Below are 27,853 nucleotides of genomic sequence, written 5' to 3'. Positions count from 1 at the left end.
ATGACATACAAGAGCTGCAAATACTGTCCTATCTTTAAAGACTTGAAAAATTCTGGTTTAGCTGCCAGAAGGGAAAAAAAAAAAAAACCAAAAAAAAAACACCCAAAAAAGGAAAAGAATTTTCTGTGTCTTTTCTTTTGGTGTTGAATAGGACACTATGCTGGAGCATGATTGTAAAAATTAGGAGGGTCCCTTAAAAATGCAGTAAAAAGTAGTAATTGTTTAGACAGTTTAATTTTCAGTTCTTATAGTGTCAGAACACTTCAAAATTACTCATAAAAGCATCGATTCATAGATAGATGCAGGCAACCAAAACATAAGACATCAGCAGAGAATCCAGTCAGACTTTGTGTATGTCATAGGCTGTTATATTTTACTGAATTACTGCCAAACTGAGCCCAGTGGCTTCCATTTCACTGAGACATAACTGGTGTTTGGCAAGAGTGGAAAGTACCCTCACAGCACCCATTTGGAATTATGGAATTATTAGTTTCCTTATTATATAGATGGGACATAGAGTAGTTCAGGGAACCATTGGAAGGTCTTTCTGGATGCCGCATGCCCTATCAGGAGGCTATTTTCTCAGGGAAAAAAAAAAAAAAGAAAACACCACAGGAATCTTAAGGTCTCAGTAACTCCTTCCCCATAAAACTGACTTCTCCTGACACTAGTGGTGATAATGAGAATTTGACGATTGTTCTGTGACTTGTGTGATATTTTCAGTCCTGGCTGGAACACATTAAAAAGCTGTTTTGAAGATAGAGGATACATTACTGTGATCACACTAGCAGGAAAGTTCAAAATCTGTCCTTGCTCTCTAAAAGCACTGAACTGGCTGAAGAAAATTGATGTGTTAGCATAGGCAAAATTACCCAAACCATGTGCCAGAAGTAAAATTCACATTGCCTTGCTCATGTAAGAAGATGTAAATTGTAATTATTTTTTATAAATAAAGTATAAAAAGCCAAGTCATAATTGTTGTGGTTCGAGTTTCCAGAGAGACACTGTGTCTTGTGAGCTTCCAGGGACATTGTGGCCACTCTGGAAATAACAGCTGCACTGTCCCCAGCAGCACCAGGACTGTTGTGTGCATCAGTAACGTATGGACAGTGCTATCTGCAAGTGATCACAGATTTCAGCTTCCCGATCCAGAAGCATAGGTCTGTGCAATTAGTCCAGTTCCTCTTCACCATGGAAAACAAATAGGTCATCCTAGTCACCAGACCTGTAGCTGTCATTAGGTAGATGATGTTCTTGGCATACGTCTCTCTGGCTGCATTTCTGCTAGTAAACCAAACAGAGCTACGGCACTGAGTCAAGAACTGGCATATAAATATTCACCTAGGTGAGCTATTGGCACATTTTCTCAGACAATTTATCCCATGCCACCTCGCTCTCTCCCAGACGGCATCTTGGTACCGTTCTCAGAGCAGCCTGGGTGAGGGATGGTTTCCAGTAAGAAGTGCAGTTGGGGCCAGCCTCCACTGGCAGCAGGCAGACTTTGGCTGTGTGAACACAAGTACTCCTCTGTCGCATGCCCTGAAGGCTGGAGAATGGGCCTCACCCATTTTATTTAGGTGCATAAATGTACCCATAAGTCTGTGGTTCCATACCCATTAGTAATGGATCCTTGTGCACTGGATCACCAAGTCATATAAACTTAGCCTGGATCAGATGGGAGCAAAATTACATTTCTGTTATATTAACAGAGCATCCGTTGTGGAATTTAGACTGACTGTTCTTTGTGTTGGGCAATACCTGATCTGATGCTGGAATGGAACTGACAGATGATTCCTTATATGGCATGAAGCATGCTCTTACAAAAGGAATCTGTCAAATATTTTTGAAAAAATTTGAACTGGTCAAATTAATTTCTACAAGCACAGCTCTCTGCATCACTGGTACTCAGGAGCTTTAACACCAGGGTTCCTGTGCTGCTGAAGCACAACCTCAGTCACACAGTTAACGGCATTGAGAGCAGTGCTGCAGTGCAGTTGGTAGCACCCACACACGCATAGAAGACCTTTTTCAATATTGCTGTTATTGAGAACTTCAAATGAATGGATGCATTTGAAAGACTTCCCAGAAAATACATTTCCTTTTCAGCTGGCAGCTGTTATTCATCTAAGTAGTCTGTGGATTTAAGTAATTTGATGACCATTGAAAGGTTTCTTTTTGTGAAACAATTGCGTGTTATTGCTCTCTCCATTTTCCATTTCACCTGTACAACTAACCCAGAAATTCAACGCAGACATGTCAAGACACGCACCGAGACCAGACAGCAACCACACCAAGTAGCATGTGATGACGCTGGTGCATCTCAGAACTGCCACAGGATGGGCTTGTAGAAGACTGGGGAGGGAAAAGCAGAAGCAGGGAAAGGGTTAAGAAGATTGTTTTGCTTTTTAGCTCACTTCTTTACATACATGGGGAAAGAGGGAGCAAGGATCTTAGTCATTTCACATCACAGAAGATTAGTGCAGGGGAGGTGAAGTTGAGTTGTGTTAGAAGGCTGTTGAATGATCCAGTATCTAATTTATTAAGATACCAGGCAGGTTGGGCTATCTGATTTTTCTAAGTGTGCATGACTGTCAGTTTGGTTAGTACTTCTCCATCTTTCTGTCTATGCTATGCTGCAGTCCAGGGCGGGTGGGAAGAGGCTGGACTGTCCCCATTTGGCTGTGGCCACCGTGTCGTGGCACTTTTCCCTCTCAAGGGGCACGTTAGATGTGTTTCCCAGGGACTACCTCTGCAGCACGGACAGACCACCGAGCGCTTGTGTGAGCGGGTGGTGTGAGGCGGTGCCATCGCTGTACACGGTGCCCCCATGGCACTGCGAGGTGCAGTTGTTCTGGGAAGCAGGGGCCACGCATGCCAGTGTGTAATACCTCCACCTGACTGTCAGATCCACCCACCTTAAATCCCATCCCTGTTTTTTGTATAGATCCTGACAGAACAGCTCAAGTACACTGTGTACAGTCAGAGGAAAAGTATTGATTTTGCTGTACCTGAATAGAATTCGTAACAGAAAAACAAACCTAATGTTGGTGGTTTGGGTTTTTTTTTCTTTCGACTTTTGTGCGTAGGTTTCTGTACTCACCGTATAGTATTTGATCCATGTGAAGTACAGAATTAGAGCTTGATTTCTAAGATGGTCACAACCCAGGCTCTGATCTGTGCAAGCGCAATTTCAGAACCGGTAAATAATTTTGCCGATGTTTTATTGCCTGTATTTAATTGAAGTGCAAAGTATTAATTTTGCTCCTACCTATAAATCAGAGAATCAGATGGGCAGTTATTACATTTTTCTGGGGCAGTCGTCAGGATCTGTACCCAACTACATCAGCATTAGCAAAAAGATTCAAAATTTATCTTACCCGCAATTCACTGGACCAAGGGACAACTAGCCTGATCCGAAGTATATCCTTATTTATTTTGCGGATGTTGCTGTGAATTAAGTTTATTAAAACATTATTTTAATAAAAGGTATAGTATACATTAGTTGTGTTACTAATGCCATTCTTATGAAAACAGTTTAAGCATTGTTAACGCATGCACTATCAGTACTTAAAAGCATTGTTGCCTGATGGTGGTGATACAGCTTCACTAGTGGATGATCTATAACTGCAAGCATTAAATACTGTCTCCTTTAAAATCATTAATCCCTACTTTCTTTGAATACGTTTAATTAAAAAGTTCCATTTTCCAGTAATTGCTGTTTTTATATAACCCCAAAATGGAATTTTATTGAGGCTCAAGGTCTTTTATATAAACATCCATCTGTCCACAGCGTAACAGTGCTGGGACAAGTTTTGTGGATTCGGTGAGAAGTGGAGAGATTACAGAAGACTCTGTGTCCCTGTAAGAACTGTGAACTTTTGTCCTCATGGCTCTGGAGGATTTTTGCTTTCATAATTTTGGTACCAAACAAGGGAATTGCAGAGTCAATAGGAGAGAAAATCATGAAACAATGGTTTAATGTCTAGTGGAGTTGCTTTATTAATTTATAAAGAAAAGCTCCTTCCTTATTCCTTTTTCCTGTGTCAAGCTCTGCACTGCAATGTATCATCTGCTTCTTTTGTTGTTCCTTTCTGTTTGAACACAGAATTAAGCAAACCTCAATTGCATATGTAAAAATACATATATATATCTCTATCTATCTATGCTTCAGGCTGAGAGATATCACTAATAAAATAGAAAATATGTTGGTATTAATAAGGTTGGCATTCAAAAAGTATGAAATAAATGTGTGGAAGTTTGTCAGCTTATTAATCATTCCATTATAAGTGGTGTTTTTACTTTCATTGCTCTAACATCTAACCACAGTTCATTGGCTAAAGGCCAAGCTAGCTTTTGCATTGGCACATTACCATGCGGTGTAGTTCTGTACTTCTCTTCCATTTATTAATGCTGCAGACTTCCTACAATTCAGGCTAAAAATAGAACTGGTTATGTGAAAAACACTGCATTTGTGCTTGAGCTGCAGTATAGAAACAAGAGGATTTTATATGGACGGGGGAAGAGATTCATGACACAGAAGAGCTAGCTGCTTATACTCTGGAAAAAGCTTTCTTTTTGCATGGTTGTAAATAAGATTAGAGTTTCTATGTACACCTTAGTCTGAAGGATGAATCACAGTTGTGGTATTGCCTCAGTATGTATGAATCTTCATGTGTATCTATTGTATGAAGCTGATTTCTTGTACGAGGAACTCTGAAAATAGTGCAGTGTAAAAAGTGACTTTGTAAAATCAAAGGTGATGTTCTGTTTTCCAGTATAAAGACAATCTTCATCTGTGGCACATATTTTGAAGTATCCTTGAAAAATTATACACTGAACTGAAACTTCAACCGCACCACTAAATTTTTTGGCTTGTAGTTTGGCCAGGCATAGCCTCTCCTATTGTTCTGCTTTCAGTATCTTTTAAGGCAGCGTTTGCTGTCTCCAGACCACTTCAGCATGAAAACATTCCTAAACTCATTTCCAAGTTGTAATACAACTGCACACTAAAAATTGTCAGCATTCAAATGCAGTCCCTACACTCTTACTCTTTTTTATAATGCTGTGATTTGTTTTGGATCAGCAGTAGTTTGAGCAAGACAAACAACATACCGGATTCCATCTGAACCTAAGGGAGCTGCCAGGGACACAGGTGAAGAGTGATAGTGGATGCATTTCATAGTCAAAATGAAAAGCGGCAAAACTGATAAGGTCTCATTGTTGCACAAATAGAAAAAGCTAACAGTTTGCATATCAGAAATATCAGGTGTTAGGATTTGACTCAGAACTGCTGAATAGTAGCTTGTCTGCCTTTGGAGAAATAGAGAGGAAGGAAATGTCATGCAGCAACATCACATGTGATAGTGATGGGAGATGGCAAACAGGGAAATAGACCTTTCCGATGCTGTTTCCTAAAGATACTGTTTGGACTGGCTGTGATGGTGGATTATTAAGGAATTCTGATTATTAAATATCTGCACTTGGCAAAGAATAAGAGACGAATGAACCTCTTTTGAAGTGCACAACAGTCTCCGAAGTCACCCTTGTTTTGTTCTTAACCCGGTACTGGGTAAGAAATAAAATTGGTGATTGTGTTAGAAACAGAAGCAGTAATAATGAAATGAGAATAAATTGTAAGCTGTATGATTTTTGAACTATCTAGAGAAAATGAAATTAAGAAAGCTTTCAAATGTCATCTGCTTTGCACTAGGCCACCAAAACACAGTGAGGTAAAACAACAGCTATTGGGTTTCTGTGTTGATTCGTAACCTATAACTGGATGTAAAAAAGGAGAGATTAGTTCACAGGACAAGGCTCAAGTAAAAAATATTTGGTCCAAAGTGCTTAGTTCCTCCTCTTAATTACTAGACCAGCCTTAACCCCCACATAATGGTGGAATTCCATCCAAATCCAGTACAGGCTGAAATCAATGGATCTGTTCCGATTTACATTAAAATTTAATTTTGTCCTGACAAGCTCTCTGAAATTGATACTCAGTGTAATAGCAAGTGCAGTATAAAGGATTTTATCATGCAGTCAACATGATGCACTTTGCAATATAATTTAACACTAATGTTAAATTAAATTACAAAGATTAATTTTATAGTCTCTCTTAAAATCATTTAAGAGCTTAATTCTGATCTGTGTAAGACACAAATCTTGCCTATTGATCACTGAATATACAAATAATTGTGAGAGAAGAATCACACAATATGATGGGCTGTACAAGACTTTTTGTTATGATACAGGCTTGTGATTGATGTATCGATCCTTTTCTGCAGTTAGGATCTCTGCTGAAGGAGAAGGCTTAAGCGGGTCAACAACATTGCAGAAAACACCAAACAATCTATATTCTTTGGATGAGGCCAGATTGCACCAAGAAGTCTATAAGGAAGAGTTAGATGGTGAATTATTCAGATTCTGGGTTTTCATGGCCTTCAGAACTAAGTCCATCAGGAGGAAGATGAGATTTCTCCTGCAAGTCCTTTTGATTTCATTAGCTGAAAATACATACAGCAACTGGATGTACATTTGCCTCTGCCATTGGGATTCCAGGAATATCCACTTGTGTGATTGAAACGAACTGCCCTTACTTTGCCTGATTTGTCATCAAGGGAAAAGGAAAGGAACCACTTCACTTTGGTGTAGGATCTAGGAAGAGACATGAGCCCAGCTGGTACAAACAAAATTAAAAGCTCGTAAGACTTGTGTGATGCTGTTGAAGGAAGGGGTTTTCAAAACATCTTCCTATTGTACAGAGGTTGAATAGGAAAAAGACCCTTTACTGAAAAGACATTCTTTTAATGGCTGGATGATGAGAGGAAGAGTGAATAATTGAAAGTTGCAAAGTTATCGCAACGAATCCAAAAAATATAAATTTATTAAAAATCAGCATTAAAACTTCAAAGATAAAAGCAAAAATACAAACAATAGAGCTCCTTTTTAAACCCATAAACTGTAGGACTAAATAGAAAGATTAAGCAAAATCACAAGGAAATTAAAAAGAGCTACTTTTTCAAAAAATCTGATGGGAGAGGGTTATGAAATAGTTACATCAATGACTGCAAGGCCTAAAGATTTTTTTAATGAATAAGAGTATTGTGAAACAGAATTCTTTCCAGCACATGCTGGAATGATGAGCATACTGGCAAAGTGATAACTAAATAAGGCAGATGTCAAACTCGTCTCCACAAATGCAACTGCAGCATGAGTGTTTCCCCTCAGACAGGGAAAGGAGAGCACATCTGTCCAGTTCAGCATTCATTACATGGTATCTCGAAGGTGCTTCACACCATTCATTACATATAAACTGAAGATGTCACTAAGACTGCTCAAGTCCAGTGTAAGAAATACTTAGTTTGGTACAATATAAATGCTAAGGTGGCCCTCAAATGAGGTTCTCCTCAGGGGAGAGAGTGCTCAGCTGTCTGCAAAGCATTTCAGCAGCAGTTCTGCAGAACAAGAATGTTTACAGGAATGCTTTTCTGCTTACAGAAGTGTTGATCCGGAGCCCTTTCGCTAGTATGGGCACACTGCAAGGGAGTGAGGAACCTGAAGTCCCAGGTGGGATGCAGGAAAGGAGGGAGAAGCTTTCTGAATTATAAAGGAAGTTGGGTTCCTTGCTGACCAGGCACACGGTTTTGATTCTGCCACTGATGCCACCATACAAAAGGGCAGAATTAGTGGCCGTGAGAGCTAGCAAAGTTTCCATAATCACCTGCATTGTTTGGGAGTGTGTGGAGGAGAGGGCACTGGTGGAAACTGATATGTTAGCTGATATGATAGCTGATATGTTAAAAAAAAAAAAAAAAAAAAAAAAACAAAACAAAGAGGGAAGGAGAGAGAGAAAGAAATTAAATGGGGGTCCAATTATGAGGATTAGCTGCAGCACTGGTGATAGCTGTGCTATGTTAAGAACTGTTTCTGTTTCCTACCCACTCATAGTATTTGCTTGGAAAAACACAATTTTTTTTTAAGCTTAGCCTTACCTGAAATGAATTCTGCTTCTCTCCATTCTCACTGTTGCTGGGAATTGAAATGGCTGCAGATACAGAGCAGTGTAAAAACATGATGAGCTATGTAGCTTGGGAGCAATTGAGCAGCTGAATACTGCATTATTGAGAAATCATTTGCTACCTCTGGGTGTTAGTGAGAAACTGGAGAGTCCTAGACTGGCATTCAGGGCAGATCATAGGATGAATAAACATTACTGAGTGCTGAGTATTTACTAGTGAATCCAGCATGGAGCTTCAGTAGTTGCATGTCATCCCACTGCATCTTGCATGGTTAGCAATGCACAGAAAAGAAATAGCAAATTCCAGGAGCCTTGTGGCAGAATTGATCTTATATTTTTTCCGAAATAACCAAATTATCAATGAAATGAATGACATTTTGCTTAATGTGCAGCAGGCAATCTGCATAGTAAAACAGCTATATTTTTAAGTGACAACACGTGAGAACCATTTAAATATATATCAGTAGTCCTCAAGGGACTTGTAGATAGCTACATGAAATTGTTGTTTTCATGTGCGTACCTTACTGTTGCCAAATTACGCCTGGTTTAGTATTTTCCCTCTTATCTAGTTGAGATAGGAATGTCTTTAGAACAAAGGTAGTTTGTAAAATGTCTGTGTACATCTCTGGCATTGTATAAATAATAAATAATAAGCTGTAGATGCTAATGATCATTAATATTGCAAGTGTTAAGCTAGAAATTCTAATTCCTAGCTTCTTAGGTGATAGCAAGTATAAATATTTCTTCACTCAGCATGGTGAGTAGTCACAAAACATGGAACCTTCTCCGGTGCAGAGTGATGGCTATTAAGTATATCCCAGACCTAGCAGATCTCAGGTTATGGCATTTGTCCCAGAATCTACTCTTGCTATGTATTGTGCTGCAGAATGAGTTTCTCTATTTTTTTAAAGCTAACACAAAATATCCACTCCGTATGGTTTTAGAGACGTACTTAAAATATGAGCCAAGTTCAAGCTGATGCAACACTGTCTTGCTGAGTCCTGAACTAGTCTAAAACAGTTTCTTTGAGAGGTGTGATCACATTCATCTCAATGAGATTTTAAGTCAAAGCCTAAAGAAAGAAATTTCAGTGACAGTTTTTAAACCTTTTCATTACTATCTGTTTAAAGCAAATGTACTTAATTTAGGAGCAAATAGAGTAAATGTGCCTATACCATATTTCCAAGCAGTTTCTCACCTCCTTCTGGATACCAAAAGCTCATATTGTTCCCTACCTATGTAGCAAAACCAGTTACTTCAATCTGCTTATACAGTGCCAATTTAAAAATCTTTGGCACAGAAAGAATTAGAAATATGGAAAGAACAGTAGTCACGGTAAACAAGGCAGGGATTCACTCTATGGTATTGGACTACTTAAGCTATTGGGGTTAAGAGCTGCCTTTTCATTCTGTCCCAAAGATCATCTAAGGTTTCACTAAAATAAATGAGCCTGGGCAGACTGGATTTTGAATAGTCAGGTTAAAATAACTAGTTTTATAACTTAAATCGAAGTGATTACTGAATTTGCTGCTTGCTACACTAAGTACTGCAAAATTTCAAAATTGATCATTTATTTATTCCATGTATAACATTATGTGAGATATACAATGAACATTTCTTATTAGCATCCACATCTCGGCAGGAGTGTACAGTGGCTCTTCAAAAAGTGAAAGCAGGTAGCAGACTAGTATGTTGAGTGATGGGAATCTCAAACCCACTTATTTTGGCTTAAAGTTTATTATGCAGGGAAGGAGCATGGATATAGTTGATCTGCTGAAACACATTGATGGAAGAGACTTATATTTGACTTGACATACTGGGCAAGAGCTTAGAACAAAGCAAAAGCAATCCCCTCCAGAAAAAACAAGTATGTAAAAAAACCCTCATTTCTTTTGGTTCATAAAAAAATAAAAAAATTCTCATTTATATCTCCATGTTTTTAATGGAAAACAAAGATGGCTTTTAAGACGAAAATGTTCTGTATTCACATGTGATTCTTAAAAAACACAAGCTATTTTCAGCAGTGAATTGCAAGCCGGCCAGTGAAAGAAGCAGCAATATGTTCCTAGGAAATTTTCATTCCTCCCTCTGTTCTGCAGAGGAATGATACTTACATTAATTGTGAAAAACAAGCATGAGCAGAGAAATTTAAACTCAGCTATAAGCCTTCGCTATTTCTAATACCAAAGTATGAACCGTATCAAGGACAGCATTACTGTTTCAGTGCCATACTGCTGGGAGTGTAGGGCACTTGTACAGGGCTTTGACTCCACTCCTGGAAGTCAGACTTTCAGGTATAGCTCTTTCACAGGGGCTGAAAAAATATCCATAATGTGTCCCCTTCCTCATCACAGTTGTATCAGTAAAATATCATGGACCTCTGGAAATACATATTTGTGGATGTCCATAAAACAGTGTGCAGTTCTCTTCAGAAATCCTGCCCCACTGAAATCAATGGGATCTTTCCCAGAGAAATGCACTGGGAGCAGAATTTCACTGGCAGCGTTAACTGGAGCCATTCTCTCTAGAGCACATACAGGGCATGCAGAGGGAAGACTACATTTCAGCGTAGAAATAAAATGGCATTGTGTTCAGATTTGTTACTTAATAACTCAAAATCTTTGTGGAGGATAAAAATTGATCTCTAAAAGAAAATACTGAACCCCTTCAAGGCTGCATAGAGTATTCCAGGTATACTTTCACTGTCAACATCCTACTGAACATTAGACAGTGACTAATACTCCCATTCAAATGTTGTCACTTTTAGGAAGGGTTGTAGATCTCTGTGAGCTTTGACTATGCAACAGTTTCTATAGTTTTCAAGTGATTAATACAGACATTCAACCAGGAGAAGTTTCAAGCATCAAAGAATTAAAACTAAATTTCAGTAAAACTTCAGAAAACACTCATCGCTATCAGGTTCCTTGATGTTACATTATACATTAACATTTGTAAGTGTCATCTACATGAAAATTTTAGATAATTCTATTTTTTAAATTGTGGTTAGTGAAACTTTTGCTTATACAGACAAAAAACTAGTAACCATGGGAAGATACAGTTCTCAAAACTTGCTTCTTTTGGTAGACTTTGGGACTCGTTGGCTGCCCACCACTTACTGACCAGATATGTTTCATGCTTTAAAGAAACTGGCTGGTAGTTATGTCAGTCTCACCACCTAGGTATTGCAAGACTCAGTCCCACTGAATTCTCTTTAAAATGCAAAAGGCATTGAAAGACTGAAAGGCTGCAGTTCTTTTGTGCTCCTAGCCTGTAAACAGGGGAAGACTGTTAGCTGGGCTGGCTCTGCCACCTGCAGCTCAGAGCCGGCAGGACCACAATGTCTTCACCAGCAGCGTAATAAACCTTTGCTACTGGAAATGTAAAAATTCTCGTGGAGACAAGAGGTTTCACTCAAGAGGGTAATTGCTAATTAAATTAGCAATAAGCAACATAAGCTTATGGTATGCAAAAGTAAGGCAAAAGAGAGTTTTCACATTGGTCTTTCTGCTAATCTTCATTGCTATGAGAATGCACGTCTATTCTCAGAATAGAATAGAAACCCAGTGTTAAAACAAAAATCATAAGGCTAAAACCATTCTTGGTGTGACTGGAGTGATCTCAGAGCTCAATCTGACCCCTTACCTATGAAGCCCGATTTTGGCTCCACTAATAACTGAAGTATTACAGGAAATTACGTGTGGATCTATATTCTCAGAACCCTCTAACTCCTGTCTGCAGTGCCTCCAGTATCTCCTCATATAATTCCCTTCTTAAAACACACTGTTTTTTGAAACCTATAAATGCTACTCTTCTCCTCTAAAAAAAAAAAAAGTCATTAAAAAAATCAAATCCTTCCAGATGTGTTTTACTAATGCAAAAAACCATGTGCTTTATTATGTTCCCTACTTTCACTTCCCTGAGCCCCAAGGGTATAACATTACCATTTTCTCAAGTTGGATCCAAGCCCTGTAATTGATGAATTGTCCATAGGGTCCATATGGAACTCTAGTGAAATCACTGCATGCATGTGTCCCAGTGTGTGCTGGGCACCCACAAGTATAAACTTCTCATGCCAATGACTTCTCTCACTGTAAAGCACTGTGTTTGTCTCTGGCACTGGATCCAATTCACAGCTATCCACAGTGAAACAGCAATGGTCAGACATCATTACGATGAGCTCAAATAAGAAACCGTGACTGGAAACTAATTCTAATAATACTGGGTTACTAAGCATCATGTGGAGTTCTTTCAGTATGTTTTAGTACTGCAGAGGGAAAGTACATGATCTATTGTGATACACATTCTTCCAAATGTGTTTTAAAAGCTAAAAGAAGCATAATTTTTCTTTTGACTTTGGGCTTCATTCAGTTGCCCACACACTAATGACACCTTCTAGTGCTTGAAACATCCACATGGAGCCTTGTGTCCTTTTGGGACAGCACGAGCGATCAGATGGATCAGATCCAGGATAATTCAGGGCATTTCAGCTGGTGCTAGACAACTATGGGCGGACAAATGAGTCCCACCTTTTGTGTTGTCAAAACATGGAGCTTGGAAATCTCTAACTATGTCTTGTCAAACATTGTCATTAAAGGTTCTGGGTCCCTAGAAATGTAGAAATTATTTCTGTGATCATACATCCTCACTGCACTAAAGTCTTTAAGTCTTTAGGGTGTTTTCCTGGGTGACTGATTCTGAGTTGTGCAGAGAATGATTGTAGAAGAGATCAGTTATGCTGGTGTTCCAAATATTATTATTATAGTACTACAGTAAAGACTTGTACATTATAATGTTATCCAATGCTTGGAAAAAATGTTAAAATAGATTTTTTGAAAAGGAATCTCACAGAGTGAAATTAGGTGATCTGTGGGGAATAGGCAGTCTAAGCCTCAGGCTTCTTCTATATGCCAGTGAATGCAGGAGTATGTAAAACATTTTGTTAGCTTTGTTTTAAGAAGTCACTTTGTAAGATGATGCAGTCAAACCAGCCTGCCAGTTACCCTGCTCACTAGTAGTTAAAGATGGATGGTGGTTTTGGCCAACCTAGCTCTTAAATGCATTTTGTCCCCACATTTTTAATCTAGCTCTTTGAAAAAAACAAGCTACTGATTGTCACTGGCAGGTTCCTCAGACTTAAGATAATTGGACCACAATCCTTTCCTCTTTCAGGGATTTGGTTTTGAGTCACTTTAGATTTCAAATAGGTCTCAAAGGTCACTGAAAAAGGCTGTGAGATCTAGTATCAATCATCATTAATCCAGTTCATTTTACATTTGTGCCGAATTCACATGATCTAGACACATTTAAAATGGACTTGTCACTATAGAGTACAATGCCCTCCTATTACTCAGGCATCCAAAGCTGACCTTACAATTTGCAGACTTTAGGGGGAGAAAATGGTTGTGAATTCCCCAAAACCAGAAGAGAAAGTGACGTGAGTCCATACAGCTCCTAAATATCCTGAAGATGATACTGTCCCATGTCCCAGTGTAGGGACCCTGGCGCTTGTAATTTTGAGTCCATGTGTGTGAGATCAGGTAGGCATTGCTACATTTTGGGTCCATATCGCATTTTAATCTTGTGTGTGAAGTGAAAGAGATTATAGACAGGATTAGCAGTCAGGATATCCCCAGGCAGCAGGGACTGCATAGTTCTCCTCAGTGCACATTACAGTTAGAGCACAATAGGAAACATCATTGCCAGATGATAAAGAAACTTTCTCTTTGTCGCCAACAATAAATATATATGGAGGAGTAAATGTGTCATGAATAAAGTGTCCCTAAGGAAATATTGGAAGACCCTACGTGTATATTTACATACTTTGGGGGCCAGCAGCAGTAGAACTGTGTGAGTGTAGTGCTCTGCCCAGGCTAACTGGTTTGTTAAGAATTAGCACAGCTATCTTCTTCATGATAGTCACTATCTGCTCATAATGAGACAATTTAGGCAGCCCTGCCAGAAACCCAGACTTTTGAGAACCAAAGCAATGGTATCAATTATGATCACAAACCTCTCTCACACACACAAAACCTGAGCAAGTCCCTGCAGGTTTCAGAATAAATTGAATAAGAACTCAAAGTACAACACCTCTTTCACAGCATAAACTGGATCCTGTACTTACTTTAGGATCTGATGCTCTTAATTTTTGGTAGAATTTTGAACCGGAGGAAAATCTGAGCCCAAAGTGCACAATCTGATAGCAGCTCTCTGTGTATTAGATTACCTTGCAGATATTTATCTACAAAAAATATATGTAAAAAGTCTATGTAAGAAAAAAGTCAATGAGGCAACTGCAGATGCAATTTCTGCAGTTGGAAAAAACATAATTCTTCATACTGAAGCTCTTCATTCTCCCTGCTGCTTTATGTTATCTCTGTTTCAACTGCTGTTAATGAAAGGCTCATCAAAAGGCAGTGCCAATACACAATAATATTTAAATGCTGAATTAATCTCTTAGTCCTCATGGCAGCTCCCTTTCAGCTATTTTCCCTGCATACTTTGCATCTCCATTTACATGAATGAGAGTGGGGTGCACATGGGGAGAATGGAGCAAACATTGATTGGCTCTGCAGCCCAGAGAAAATAATTTGCTTCATGTCTTATATATTTGTAAAAGTGTAGAAGGAAAACAACGCCTGCTGAAGTAAATCCAAGATTCTCCTTCAGCAAGACTTGCTAAAATTAAGTAAATAACTCAAACGAAGACTCGGCTTAAGTTATGCCTTTCTGCAGTTGCCATTCTGACTTATAATAATTTGACCAACTTTTTGCCTTACTTCCATTGGTAAAAAAAGCCAACCCTTCCCCTGCTTCTAATGCAGTTCTGCTTTGAAAAGTGACTAGAAGTGGCATGCAGACACCATGTTTATTCTGTGTGAGCTATTTCCTTATCAAATGTGCTCAGTTAGCAAGTAAGGAATCTTTTCCTCCTATGTGCCAGCCCTGCAAATTTCAGGTGGAACCTAGGGGTCAACCTGGATTTTTTCATCTCATGTAGGATGACCAAAAAACAAGGATCCTGCAGGCGAGAGTAAGCCCTCAATTATATGTGTGCAATTCTGTAGTCTTCCGTGGCTTTGCATAAGGTTTTACTGCCTGGAAATGATTCTGTGGTGATAAACAGGAGGGAATAGAAACCAGCTCACTGTTCTTTATGCTAGATCAGCTGTGCTAACAGGAGCAAAAAGTGGTGAACAGTGATTTTTATTACTAAGTGAACAGATAGAAAATATATAAGACTATTGAAGGAAGAGGTTTGCTTGAAATTTCCTGTTTTCAGAAATCTCCAGCTTTGACATAATAGACTGTTCAAGCTGACGAGGAAAATAAAATGCTTCTCTTTTTTCTTGGACATGTTATTCATGTGATGGGAAGAGAATGTATAGTTGTCATAACAAGAAAGGAACAAAATTATTTTAATTATTTTGCATGCAATAGCAAGATAAAATACCATGTTTACAATCCTCATTTATGAGAAGTCTTCATTGTGAAGTGCAGTAGGTCAGAAGATCACTGTGTGTACATTTTGCTATATGGGAATGATAACCTGCTATGGGCATTTTATTATTTATTAATTCATCTTTGCAGCTTTGGTCATCAAGCATAAAATTTTTTACTCTTCTGAAATATCTGTAGTCTGGAAGACCAGAGTTTAAGTTTATCTGATTTTTTTTTAAAATACTTAAGCTAGCAAATTGTGAGCAAAAGTTTTCTCAGTTCAGGGTTTTCATCCTGCAATCCCAGTGCAGATTAAATTGTGCTATTACAAGGCTTACTCTGTTAGCAAGGGTAAAAAAAAGCCAGGAATATACTTCCCAGCTATGTAAATACTGATCAACTGAGTTTTTGCTTATACGAAATAATTCTATTCTGACTTTTTCTTTCAGTTGTGTGTAATACTGGAGCCAATGCAGGAACTGATGTCAAGACATAAAACATACAATCTAAGTCCTCGAGACTGCTTGAAGACTTGCTTGTTTCAAAAATGGCAGAGAATGGTGGCCCCACCAGGTATGTTTCATTTCCAGTGTTTTACTTATTTTATAGTTAAATGGGAAAATTTACTGCAAATTTACTTACAAAGGAAAGTAATAAGAATTAGCACTGTTCCAGAAGTGAGCCTGAAAATTATTCTGATGTTTTATGATTTCAGTCTGACCCAACTGATTTATAGATGTGCACATTCAGATGGTTTCACTATGACTAGGATATAATTTAGTACAAAAATATGTGTAGATGGAATGCAAAATGCCTACTGGCTCCATTAGAATTCATCGTTTGTGTAATTCAGCTTCCTGCTGTGACTCTGAAATTACAGCTACAATTCATAATTAATTGTCTTTGAGACTAATATAATGTTATTTACAGGCCTGGACCTAATCTCCTTCCTCTTACACCTCAAAATAATAATTCTTTTTTCAGATTATTAAAGATTTGTATATCTAAGACTATTCACGTGGGTGCCCAGGCCAAATTTTGAGAAGTACAATTGCCCCTCTGTTCTTTGCCAGTTTAAGCAAAGCTACGTAATTGTCCTGATTCGATCTGAGTTTGAAGACTCGCAGAGAAGTGGCATTCAGCATGCTTTAATGTGTTCTCTTGGGAGAGGCAGTTTTAAAGACGAAGCCCCCATCAGAGGTGGAAGCAACTCAAATGGTAGTTGCTTGTATGGTGCATTGATGGCAGCAGTAGGGTAGAAAGCTACCTTTAGCCTTTGCCTCTGGCTGGGTCAGTTGAGGCTGTACCCTAGATCAGAATAAGACCTGGATTTTTGTTTAGCACTGTTGCTTGCTGTGTGACCTTCAGCAAGTTACATGGTCACTTTGAGCATCATGATAGTTATCATGATATTCCCATTGGTAAAATGCTTTCAAATATCTTTATAGATAATGCTGGGAGAGTAAGCTTCATTAGTCCGTTAGACAAAACTGAAAGCAGATTCCATTGGTTTGGGTCCAAATATTATTCTACGGTTCATATGTTAAATCTAGTATTACTAGTACTACTACTAGTAAACATAGAAATTTAAACCTAGATGAAAAAATATTTCAGCACTTCTACTTATGGATCATTTTAGTACATGCTTTACAATATCTGCCATTTGCTTTCCTTCTTACCATTTTATTGCAGCAGAACCCACAAGACAACCGACAACCAAACGGAGAAAAAGGAAAAACTCTACCAGCAGCACTTCCAACAGCAGTGCTGGGAACAACGCAAATAGTACCAACAGCAAGAAAAAGTCAGCTGCCGCAAACCTGAGTCTATCAAGTCAGGTACCTGTAAGTCTCACTTTCCTTTTAGGCCTGAATCTCTTACAGTGCTTTAATTCTTTCCTTACATTGTAAAGAAGGTGCATTCTTGAGCCTAAACTATCACAAGCAAAAGGCAATCTTGCAGAGTGTGCTGTGGAGAGATGTGAAGAAGCCATTCTGCAGTGCAGCTTTAACAAATGACCCTCCTCAAGCAGGAGTATGGACCAGATGTGATTTTTTTAAGGCCTGCGCCAGCTCCCTTCCTTGTCAGTGGGAGTCCTTCCACTGGCAGTGGGACTCAGATTGGGCCTGGTGTTTTTAGACATAGCATGAGTCTTGCAGACTTCCATCTGCCAGGCGCTAAGTGAGGATGAGTCCCTGTGGAACAGGACAGCCAAACCTGGGCAGAGTGCTGGTCTCTCTACATTAGTACCTTACTCCTAATCGGTGATGGGTTCAGATGCTTCAGTGGAACAGGTTATGAATTAACTGACCTGCAGAGTTTATCTCTTTTTCCAACCACTCCACTTGCAGAGGATAGATCCCCTGGAATATGGGTCTCAGCTTATCCACCCTGGTAGATGTAACTGTTGACATCCTAACTCTATAAGGAAACACCAAGTCATTTCCAGAACTGTACCAGCACTTTAATAATGTCACGTTTATTGCCTTAGTGACAATATAGGGGCAATCAGACCCCAAATTGTGACAAAGTGTGCCTTAGTCAATAAGGAGATAGCTTATGCATTTTAAAGCTAAGGAAATTAATTTGATATTATAGGAACTATAAAGTGGTATCTTGGGAATAACATGCAGGGATTTTTATTGGATTTCTGATCAGCAGATAGGAAAGGGCTAGGTCTCCTCTGAAGCCTGACAAAGAATATAGGCCTTTTGATAGCAGAAAGCAGGCACCTCCTAGGAAGCTTGAATACCCAGATAAAAAAGAAGAGTAGACTAACACCAGTGAAATGAAATGAAGATTTTTGTTTAGCAACTGATTCAGCAATCCACTAGCTTACAGAAGCTTTGGGCTTCGGTACATTAAACTCATATTTTCTCCTTGTCATATTAAAATTTTCACGTGGCTCACATCCCTGGAGTCAGATTCTTTCCCTAATATAGGCATCTCTGGGTTTTTCTGGCAGCACAAAGCAGTCAGAAGGCCAGCTACCTGATCCCCTGGTGGCAGGGACCACTCTGCCTCACTGACCATGTCTGCCAGAAAACCCCTTGGATCAATAATCAACTATATTTAAGAAGAAACAGCAATTAGGTGCAAAACTGAGCAACCAGCTAGTTCCCTGCTGTCTCCAAGTTTAAAAGACAGTAAAATCACTTTATCTTGGCTACTCCCTGCCCTGAGTTCAGTTCAGTAGGACCAGAATCTGACCCCCTGCCTCTCTTTAGCCTGCTCCTCCCTGGGGAGACGACTTTTGTTGGCTTCAGTGGTAGCCATGTGTACTTGTATGTTTGAGTGTAATTGAGCCCTCTGATAGTTGCTTGTCACTCCCACTGATACTCAAACTGGCTTCAGGTACTGAAAGGCTACTTCTGACAGATGTAGTCAAGGCTGCTCTTCCTGATGGAGATGAGCATCTGAGACATAATGGTGACGTTTATCATGGTATGAGGGATGGATTTATAGTCTTCATTGACTTTCAGAATGCTGCGTAGTCAATATTTTTCAATATTGTTCACTTTCTGTACCAGAGTACCAAGATGGTCCAAACTCCTTTGTATGGAGGATCAGGTTCCATTTTTAGGGCGCTTCTCCTTTCTCTCAGCGAAGTGGAAAATGCTTAGCTGTTCGATTTGACATACTAACAGTTCTTCCCATCTTCCCCACAGCAAAGATAGCAAACCAGATGGAATTGGTGGTTGGGCCACCCTGTAGAGTAGACAGAACTCAAAATAATTTTAGCAGTAGGATATTTTGGTGTAAAAGGATTCAACACTTTTTAGTTAAATAGAGAGATGTTACCATGTTTCTTCAAAATTATGCATTCTTTGAAGTAGGCCTTATTACAGGCATGCCACTGCTTTCTGAAGTTAGCTGCAGGTAGCAGTAACTTGCTTTCTGTTTCTTTCTGTTAACGTTTCCTTAAAGTGAGTCATTCAGTAGTTAATGTTTGATTTCCCTTATATGCAATAGAAGACAAGATATCTTCAAACACAATTTGACAGTTTTCAACTAACTAAAAGCTTCATTTGGCCATAGACCTTTCTGTGAATGGGACTTTCCTGCTCAGTAGAAAAAATACTACTGAAATAATTCATTTTCAGTGTTAAAAGCATTTTCCCCCTCATTATTAGAGAATAGGAATAAAATCACTGCATCTTCTGTCCAGATGTCACATAACCAGAACTAGTTTCAGTTCCATTTTTACCATTCTCCTCTCTGGAGAATCCCAACAATGAGCTCATATCCATACCAAACCTGGATTAATACGGTCATGTACTCCAGCTTTCTCTTTTTCTCCAGTCATTTCTTCCCAGCCAGCAGACAGTCTCTCCACCATAATAGAATCTAACTCCTAATTTCCTGTCATTTTTATGCTTCTATGTTGTTTTCTCTTTGATAGTAAATTAATCCCAGTTAGAGAATGTTTTCTTAGCTGCTATTCTATGTAACATTTCTTGGATTAGAATATTAGTAATTATTCAGTTTTGTTCCTGCAGTAATGCTGTGTACACTCTGGCAACTATGTGAACTTACCATATACCTCACCCACATTTCTCACTCACACCATTAACTTCTGTCTCTTTAATGAGGTCTTCATGTCTGGAGAGGCAAATATTCCATGTTCAGGACAGTGACTGGAAAGCAGCTGGGGTACCATCAGCTATGACAAAGCTTGAAACTTCTGAGAGATTTGTCATTTTCCACGTAGTCCCTTCCAGATCTTCAGATAAATACATGGGGCTAAGCAAACCTTGATCAATCAGATGGAACAGTATTTGTCACATATACATTCTTCTTCTGTAATAGGAAGTTGTGTCATTCCCTCTACCCATGTTATTTTCTGATCAGTTCTTCAGTCAGGGACAGGACTGACAATACAGAGCCAAGCCCAGAATGTGAAACGATGTGGTTGTATTTCCATGTGTGGGTCAGGTTGGCTTTGCACCCTGAAGTTTGGTTGCTGAAGCCTAATCAATCAGGATCATTTGTGCCCTTTGTGTTGCCTTAAATTTATTAGCACTTTGACTGTGCTGACACATTCTGATACATCTTTAATAACACTGTCTTCAAAAGCATCTTAAGGGCCTCTGCCAGTGGGTGGGTATGCATCTTCCCCTCTCATCAGTAATTTGAAAAGGGTCAGCCTCAGTCTGTCCTCATATCTCTTAACTATTTTTTATACTTTCTCAACCCTGCTCAATAAAATACAAAGTTTTGCCCTTTTGACAGTCACTTTCATTCTATTACACTCATTTTCTGTTATAATGGTGGGGGAAACAGTGGTTTCTGTGATTCTGTTAGTTCTCATGCTACTGATTGCAGACCTTCAGCATCTCTTGTCAATATGACTCTTCCTGCCCAAGTCTCTTGTTTAATACCTTTTCTACATATTACATATTTCCTGCATTCTTAAAACAAATGTAGTTAGCCAGTGTGCTACGTGATTACACTGCACAACTCATGCCTAGGTTGGCCATTTACCTGTCCAGTGATGTTTTTGACCTGAATCCTGTAGGTGCTGAGGCAACACACTGTAATGTGCTAGAAGTAGATCCCAAGTGCCACTAAAGTCACTCCAATAGCACAAATACAGAAACATTTTTCTCACCAGAAGTCTTCTCTCAGGCTCTCATTGGTGCAGGCTCAGTACTGCCAGTGCTTTCCACAAGCATGTTGGCTTTTTTCAGTGTGTAAAGTTGACAGAACAGGGACCCAGAAATGTAGTTCACTCAGCTGTCTCAGTCTCAGCAGGTGCCAGTCATCTGAACTCTTCTTAGATTTGTTCATGTTCTTCATCACATCTGATCTTTGGAAGAAATGTTAACCCATTGTGCAGAAACTGGAATTACTGATTTCTTCTTTCCTCTAAACAAAGAGCAAAGATGGGCAAGGCTCCTTCCACAAGGTTCAGAGAAAACCTGCCTTATTAATGTTTGCCTTCCTATGATTTCAAAGAAATTAGTTATCTAGTTTGGGTGTGTCATTGCCTTATCACTTACACAGTACTAATTTCCTCTATTTGTTTTCCCAAGTCTTTGCTCAGTTTTCAAGTCTCTTTACTGGCTGAAATTTTATTCCTTTGCATTTTTCATATTCTTCTCTTTCAAATTAAACTTTCTTGCAAGCCCAGGCCTTTGTACGTAGAGCAGTGACTGGTACACTGTGATCTGTGGATTACAGGTATATGCAAGATCATCAGAAGGGGTCCATACAGCCATTATCACTTAAATATCACTTCCTGTGAAGTTTAATAAAAATGGTGCACATTGATTCATTTTCATCTGTTTGAATTTGGAAATTTGACAACAATGCAAAACTCTCATAAACTCTAAGAACCATCGCTCTAGGCTGCTCCCAGTCATAACCATAGAAATTAATAGGTGGATTTTGCTTTCGTTTACTAATGAAGATCCTGTTGAGTGTAATACTGTAACCATGAACCCAGTGAAATATGATTTGTATTGAAAAGAATAAAGCATCACTACATGCCACTAAGTAAATCAAGTGTCCTTTGTTACATCCAGAGTCTTAATTAGAGCCTCCTTGCATTCTTTAAGCGAGTTACATACCTCAGTAATCTCTCTTTCTCTTTGTAGTTCTCTGTAAGCTCCTCAAAAGCCAAATCCATAAATAAACCTGCTAATGGGGAAGGGAGAAATACAATCTCTTACATGTTTCAGAAACAGGGTGTAGGTTTAGGTGGTTTGTAATGAATGTTGTAGTACCAGAGCTACAGTTCCAGGGCCAGAAGATTAGTGTCAGAAATTATCCTGTGTCTCAGAATTGTGCTATTCGGAATCTAAGATTTAGCCATAAAGAGATGAGAGTGAACAAATGGCTTCCAGTTGTTGTGCTTTAGGAGAAATGCTCCAAGAACATCAAGTTAACAGAGGGGACTATGATGAGATGTGAAAGATAACCATTTTCCTCTAGAAAGTGTTTACTCCAAAACCTAATTAAAATGTCAGTTCTGTTTCTATAGATCATTTCAACACCAGTGTCAGTCTGATGTTTTTGTATTAGAAGCAGTGACCATTATGGGTGTGGGCAGCAATGGGGCTCTCAGTCATTAATAATTTTTGTGGCAAGGAACTAAGTCAATTATTAAAATAATCACCACTAACACAATTCCGTAAGAAGGAAGGAAGGCAGGAGGAGGTACCCTTCTTCTTTTGACTGAGCACTTAGAGGTATGCTTGCTGCTAAAACTAGTGCAACTTTCAATCCTTGGAGTATGAGACTTGCTTGAACAATATACTTGATAGTTTCAGACATTTTTAATTATCTCAGGCTCATGAAGCACTGTTTGTCTACTTCTGGGGACTGTGACACCTGAGCTACAAACTAATCACTGTAACACACTGAGCGGAGCTAGGTATTTACAGCAGCAAAGATGACAGGCATAGGGTTGGGAAATTTTACATGGCCCACCAGACATTTTTACCTCCAGACTCCAGTAAGACATTGTTTAGCCATAGGATGACCTTTAAAATCCCAAGTTAAAAAGTTTAGTTATGTAACTGGGCATAACAGAGCTAAACTTTGAGACTAGATATGAAAAAGATGAAGCCTGAGAAATAACCGGTCTGTTAAATAGAAGTGCTTGCATTTGAGTTGTGTATGAAGTGATCTCTGTGTATAGTTTATGTGCATCAATTTGAGTTTGGATGGCAATTAGGGTTATTTTAGGATGAAAGGTATGATATACATGAAAGCTGCTTTTGTGGTTATATTATTAAATAATACATTTCTATCACATAATGCAAAACATCCACTGCTTTATTTACAGTGCTTCACTGCAACCATATTTTACTATCATGAGAAATTCCTTGACCAAAAAATGTTGTTTCTAATCACAGAATAAATTAATAAGATTGAGTGACTACAGTCTAAATCTTTTTTAAACTAATTTAGTCAAATATGTGCTACCATAACTAGGCCATAGCAGTGTGTGCTGCCATGCAAGAGACTAGGGTTTAATTCTTGGATTCTGCTTCTCACTCCATGAGCAGGAGCTAGGAGCACTCCAGAGCTGCAGCCTCAACCCTGGGAGGGATGGAGCCTTGTGTCATTCAACAGCAGTGACCCCCACTGGCCAATTTAAGGAGAAGCATTGAGGGGCTCTAAAAGGAGTCACTTCCAGTCCTCCTCAGAGGTTGGTGGTCATTGCACGGGAACTAGTGAGTGGAGGTTCAATGGGGTGCACTTGGTGGGGTCTTCAGCTTTCAGTCTGAGGAGCAGAATCCTCTCCGGGGAGGAACCAGCATGTGTGCTTCCTGAGACACTATTTTTGCCTGACATAACTATAAGTGGCAGGATTGTCAAGAATATATATTTATTTTTTTTTAAATGTCCTGTAACTAATGCTGTGATATCTATCTTTTAAATAGCATGAGGGAAAACTCCACTAACCTCAATATAATTGTAGTTTAATTCCCAGAGAGGGAGAGAGAGAGATACTCAATAGCATGGAGCAAAATATAAGTGCAAACTGTCCTCTCAGTGGGTGTCATTATATTAAAGGAATAATATTTGCAAAGAATCTGAGAAATTAGAGATGGAAATACTTACAAGGTCATTGAGCATCTCCCCGCTGATGCACGAATGTTTTCTACCACAGATTGAGATTTTTCCCAGCCCAGTGTTAGGTGACCTGAGCAGCAAAGCTAGCACTGTTCCAGTGGGGTCATTAATCCTCAGTCTGCGGTTCTCAGTAACAGGAATATTGTCTTAGCAGTGGGGGTTACATTTTCGTTTACTTAATGTCATCTTAGTACCCTAGTTTACATCTCATCAGATTGGCCTAAAGCGGTCCTCTTCCTTTCAGCACTTGCAGCTATTAAGCATATTTACCCCTCCCAATCATTTGGTGGATGTAATACATATTTAATTCTTTTACATGGCCTCCCCAGCCAGCTGTTCTAGCCCCATAGTTATTTTTGATGCACTTCTCTAAGTCTCATCCAAGTTGCTGACCTCTTGCTGGTATGGCAACAGGGAGAACTTCAGGTCCATGCTCAAGAGCGTTGAAGTAAGAGGAACTGTTGCCACCTAGATCTGTAATTCTGTATTTCAGCCACTGTGGTTCTTTTTGCCTGCCGTATCACATTGCACGCTCAAACCCAACTTGCTGTCCTCTGCCAGGTCTCTCTTGTCATTAATGCTCTCGCAATACAATGGGGTCAGCTCTGGTTCAGCAGTGCACAGTATACATTGTCTGTTGTTTAGAAGAATTGAATAAATTAGAATAAACTTTTGGTTATAAACACCTTTGTCTTTTAAACTTCTATGTCGCAAAGCTGTGTGTGAGTTTTATTTAACCAAATATTTTATGGATATATGGAATAACAAAATATAGACAATGTAAAGTAGAAATCATGTAACAGTTTCCATCTACTCACAAATTTTTCATATAGCACAGGCTGAAAATGTGATATAAACATTCTTCTGTAGCATGTCAGCCTTTTCTGAGGGATATTGAGAAACAGTGTACTTACAGGCAATAATTTGTGTTGTTTCAAGGAATTGTGCGAAGGAAGTACATATCTGATTAAAAAGAAACCTTATTGAATGCAAACATTTGTCTTCTGCTTGCTTTTTACAAATGTTTTCACATTCAAAAGGAGGAACATATCCTTTAAAATATGAATCTGTTGTTCACTAGGATTCTTGGAAGGGCTTGTTAAATCAGCAGGTACAAAGCTAGACATCTGGAATTACTGCACTTTCACCAGACGCTAGCTGATGCCCTGCCACCTGAGCTGCATGAAAAGATGCATCCCACATATTTCTTCAGCAGTTAGCACAGCAGCCTGATTCTCCATTGAACAGAGAGAGCAAGCAAGCTCTCTGGCTTTGCACCTTTGCTTTCCAATCTCAAGTTTGCACCTTTCTATCCCATGCTGGTTAGGTTTTTTGCAGCAAATGTGTGATGCACTGGAGTACAGTAGGCGGTTTACTTGTTTTCATGGAAGGACAATTTGTACTTAAAGCAGTGATTAGATGAATTCTTTCTTTCTTGCATGCTTCAGTTTTTGATGACTACTAGCTTCATCAGTGTAATTATAATTAGCACTCTTCATCTTCCTTTTACGGTACCAGCTGGACAGATTGGTCCTCTTACTGCACAGATTGGTGGCAGGGTTGCCTACATGGAGTTAGGTGACAGGCACCATGAAATAACAGATGGTAAATTCAGGGCTTGTTGGCAATCAGCAGGTTTTTGCTAATGACTTAATTAGCTATGCAAATTGTCAAATCAGTGTGAACATTGTTTTTATCGAAAACTTTACCTAAATTAATTACCATAATTAAGTAGCAGAATGTCAAGTATATTGGATGCGTAAAAGGGCTTGGCTGGCTATGGATAAGAGAGTTACCATCTTTATTAGAGTGCCGTGCTCCACATTTGAGAAGTCTGAGGATAAGAAATGCGGTTCTTTTAAACTACTTTCAAAATACGTGTATCGCCAAGTTCCAACTGAGATGCACGCTGGTGCCTTTCCAAATAAAATGGCTCAGGAAAGAATTATTGCATAAAGGCTAAATATTTCAAGCAGGAGTTTAAGGTAGTTCCATAGCCTGCTTATTTGCTTAAAATCATACACATTTTCCAGTCTACCTGCTTTTCAGTTCTGGGGTTTCTGAGATCCAGAGCCTGAGCATGCAGCTAGAGAGATGTGTTACAGTTTTTCATTTAAATTAGAAATAAAGTGTAAGCCTGTCTCCTTGTTCCTACTATGCAGGAACTTTTAACTCTGTTGTTCAAATATCACAAAGTTAAGAGATGCAAATTCTCTAACATAATTTTTTTAAGTTGATTTTTTCTCTCTCAAGGTTTCCATATAACAAATATTGGGTGCTGTTCACAGGATGTGATGGTGGTAGGAGAACCAACTCTGATGGGAGGCGAATTTGGGGATGAAGACGAAAGGCTTATCACTAGATTAGAGAATACACAGTATGATGCAGCAAATGGCATGGATGATGAAGAAGATTTCAACAATTCACCTGCACTGGGAAATAACAGCCCGTGGAACAGCAAACCTCCTGCTAACCAGGAGACTAAATCTGAAAACCCCACACCACAAGCTTCCCAATAGGTTATTCTGCAGCAGTACCCACTGCAATGTATGTCAGTGGGTTATTAATTACTGTTTCACATCATTCTTAAAAAAAAAAATTTAAAAACCCCACCTTTCAATGGATACAGTATCTATTTCTAAACTAAAGTTATCTGATTTTTTTTAATTAGGGAAAACTCTTGTATAAGCTTCCATATGCATTTCTTGGAAGCTTCACATACAACATGATACTGGCACTGACCTCAATTAAAATAATTGAAAATTAAATAGCATCTCATGGTAAATTTCTGACAATGCATTTTATTGGAAGGGGTTGTTTTTTTCCTCATCAAACAATGGCCATATTTTAACAAATCATCAGTGCTCAGGATCTCATTAACGTAACTATGTAAAACTTTTTACAATTGTAATATATTTTCTGCTTTTCAACTTGCACCTGAAATTTCTTGTTTCAGAAAAAAATCAGCTTTTAAGGAAAAGTAATTTAAAGTAACTTTTGTTCTTTCTTTAACTTTTCTTTCATCAGTTAATCATTTAAAGGATCCAGCATTTTTAATTTACGTTTAGCTGATGCCAGTAGATACTCTTTCCATCATTTAATAAAAATGCTGAAACAAGAAATGTCTTTTTTTCATCAAAGACATGAGAAATATTTTTATGTGGAAAAAGACACCCAGTCCTATGAGAGTTTATGCTTTGTAAAATTGCTGTCGATCCAGATATTTTAAAGCCATGTAATCCATTAACTTTGTGGGCAGCTTAATAAATCTAAAACTTTTGTGTTTTTATTATTGTATCTGAGTTGGCTTTGTTGTTATTTCTTTTCATAGTATATTTCTTGTATAATATTTTTGTAAAGCCCTCAAACTATGTTTTGTTTTACTTTTTTTTTTTTGATTCCGGTGTATTTATGTGAAACTTTATAAAAGAAACTAATTTTTTCTTTTACATATTAATATGTTCAACTCATCATGTAAAGACACAGTGAGTCAGTGTGTTATATAATACAACTGTATTTTATGTATGCTTTGCCAATAAGTGTGCCAATAAACTGTGTTAACAAATGTGCTCTTATATAGTGCATTTACAGTTCCTTGCATGCAAAAGACACATGCCCATGTGCAGGATCATGCACCAGGAATTTCTGGAATTAGGGTTTCACTGAATTATGATCTTTTTCCAGCAAAAAGGGAAGTCTGTAGTTTAGGTGTGAATTGCATACAGCTCAATTTGGTTAGATGCTCTTTCTTTAACATTAATGATGTGTAACAGCATGGGTCAGTAACAGTGACGAAAGCCAAGCACGAGGAAGCAC

General features: G+C 38.7%; 1 protein-coding gene across 12 annotated transcripts in view; it reads left to right on the top strand.

The window, feature by feature from the left end:
- The window catches only part of LDB2 (LIM domain binding 2), a 378,106-nt gene extending 350,494 nt beyond the window's left edge, over positions 1 to 27,612 (top strand). For 4 of the 12 annotated variants that reach the window (XM_074822204.1, XM_074822205.1, XM_074822200.1 and 1 more), the window contains 3 exons: positions 15,901 to 16,024; positions 17,144 to 17,295; positions 26,326 to 27,612. In XM_074822204.1, coding sequence (XP_074678305.1) covers positions 15,901 to 16,024; positions 17,144 to 17,295; positions 26,326 to 26,556 — 507 coding nt within the window. In that variant the 3' untranslated portion in view covers positions 26,557 to 27,612. Of the gene's footprint in view, positions 1 to 15,900; positions 16,025 to 17,143; positions 17,296 to 23,466; positions 23,610 to 26,290 lie in introns of all 12 variants that reach the window. The other 8 variants (XM_074822208.1, XM_074822209.1, XM_074822207.1 and 5 more) reach the window with 8 other exon arrangements.
- Positions 27,613 to 27,853: the final 241 nt, after the last annotated feature.

The sequence above is a fragment of the Strix aluco genome, chromosome 4, assembly GCF_031877795.1.
Source record: "Strix aluco isolate bStrAlu1 chromosome 4, bStrAlu1.hap1, whole genome shotgun sequence".
Classification (NCBI taxonomy): Eukaryota; Metazoa; Chordata; class Aves; order Strigiformes; family Strigidae; genus Strix; species Strix aluco.
Note: the sequence above shows the minus strand (reverse complement) of the source record. Positions and strands in the feature narration are given on the sequence as shown.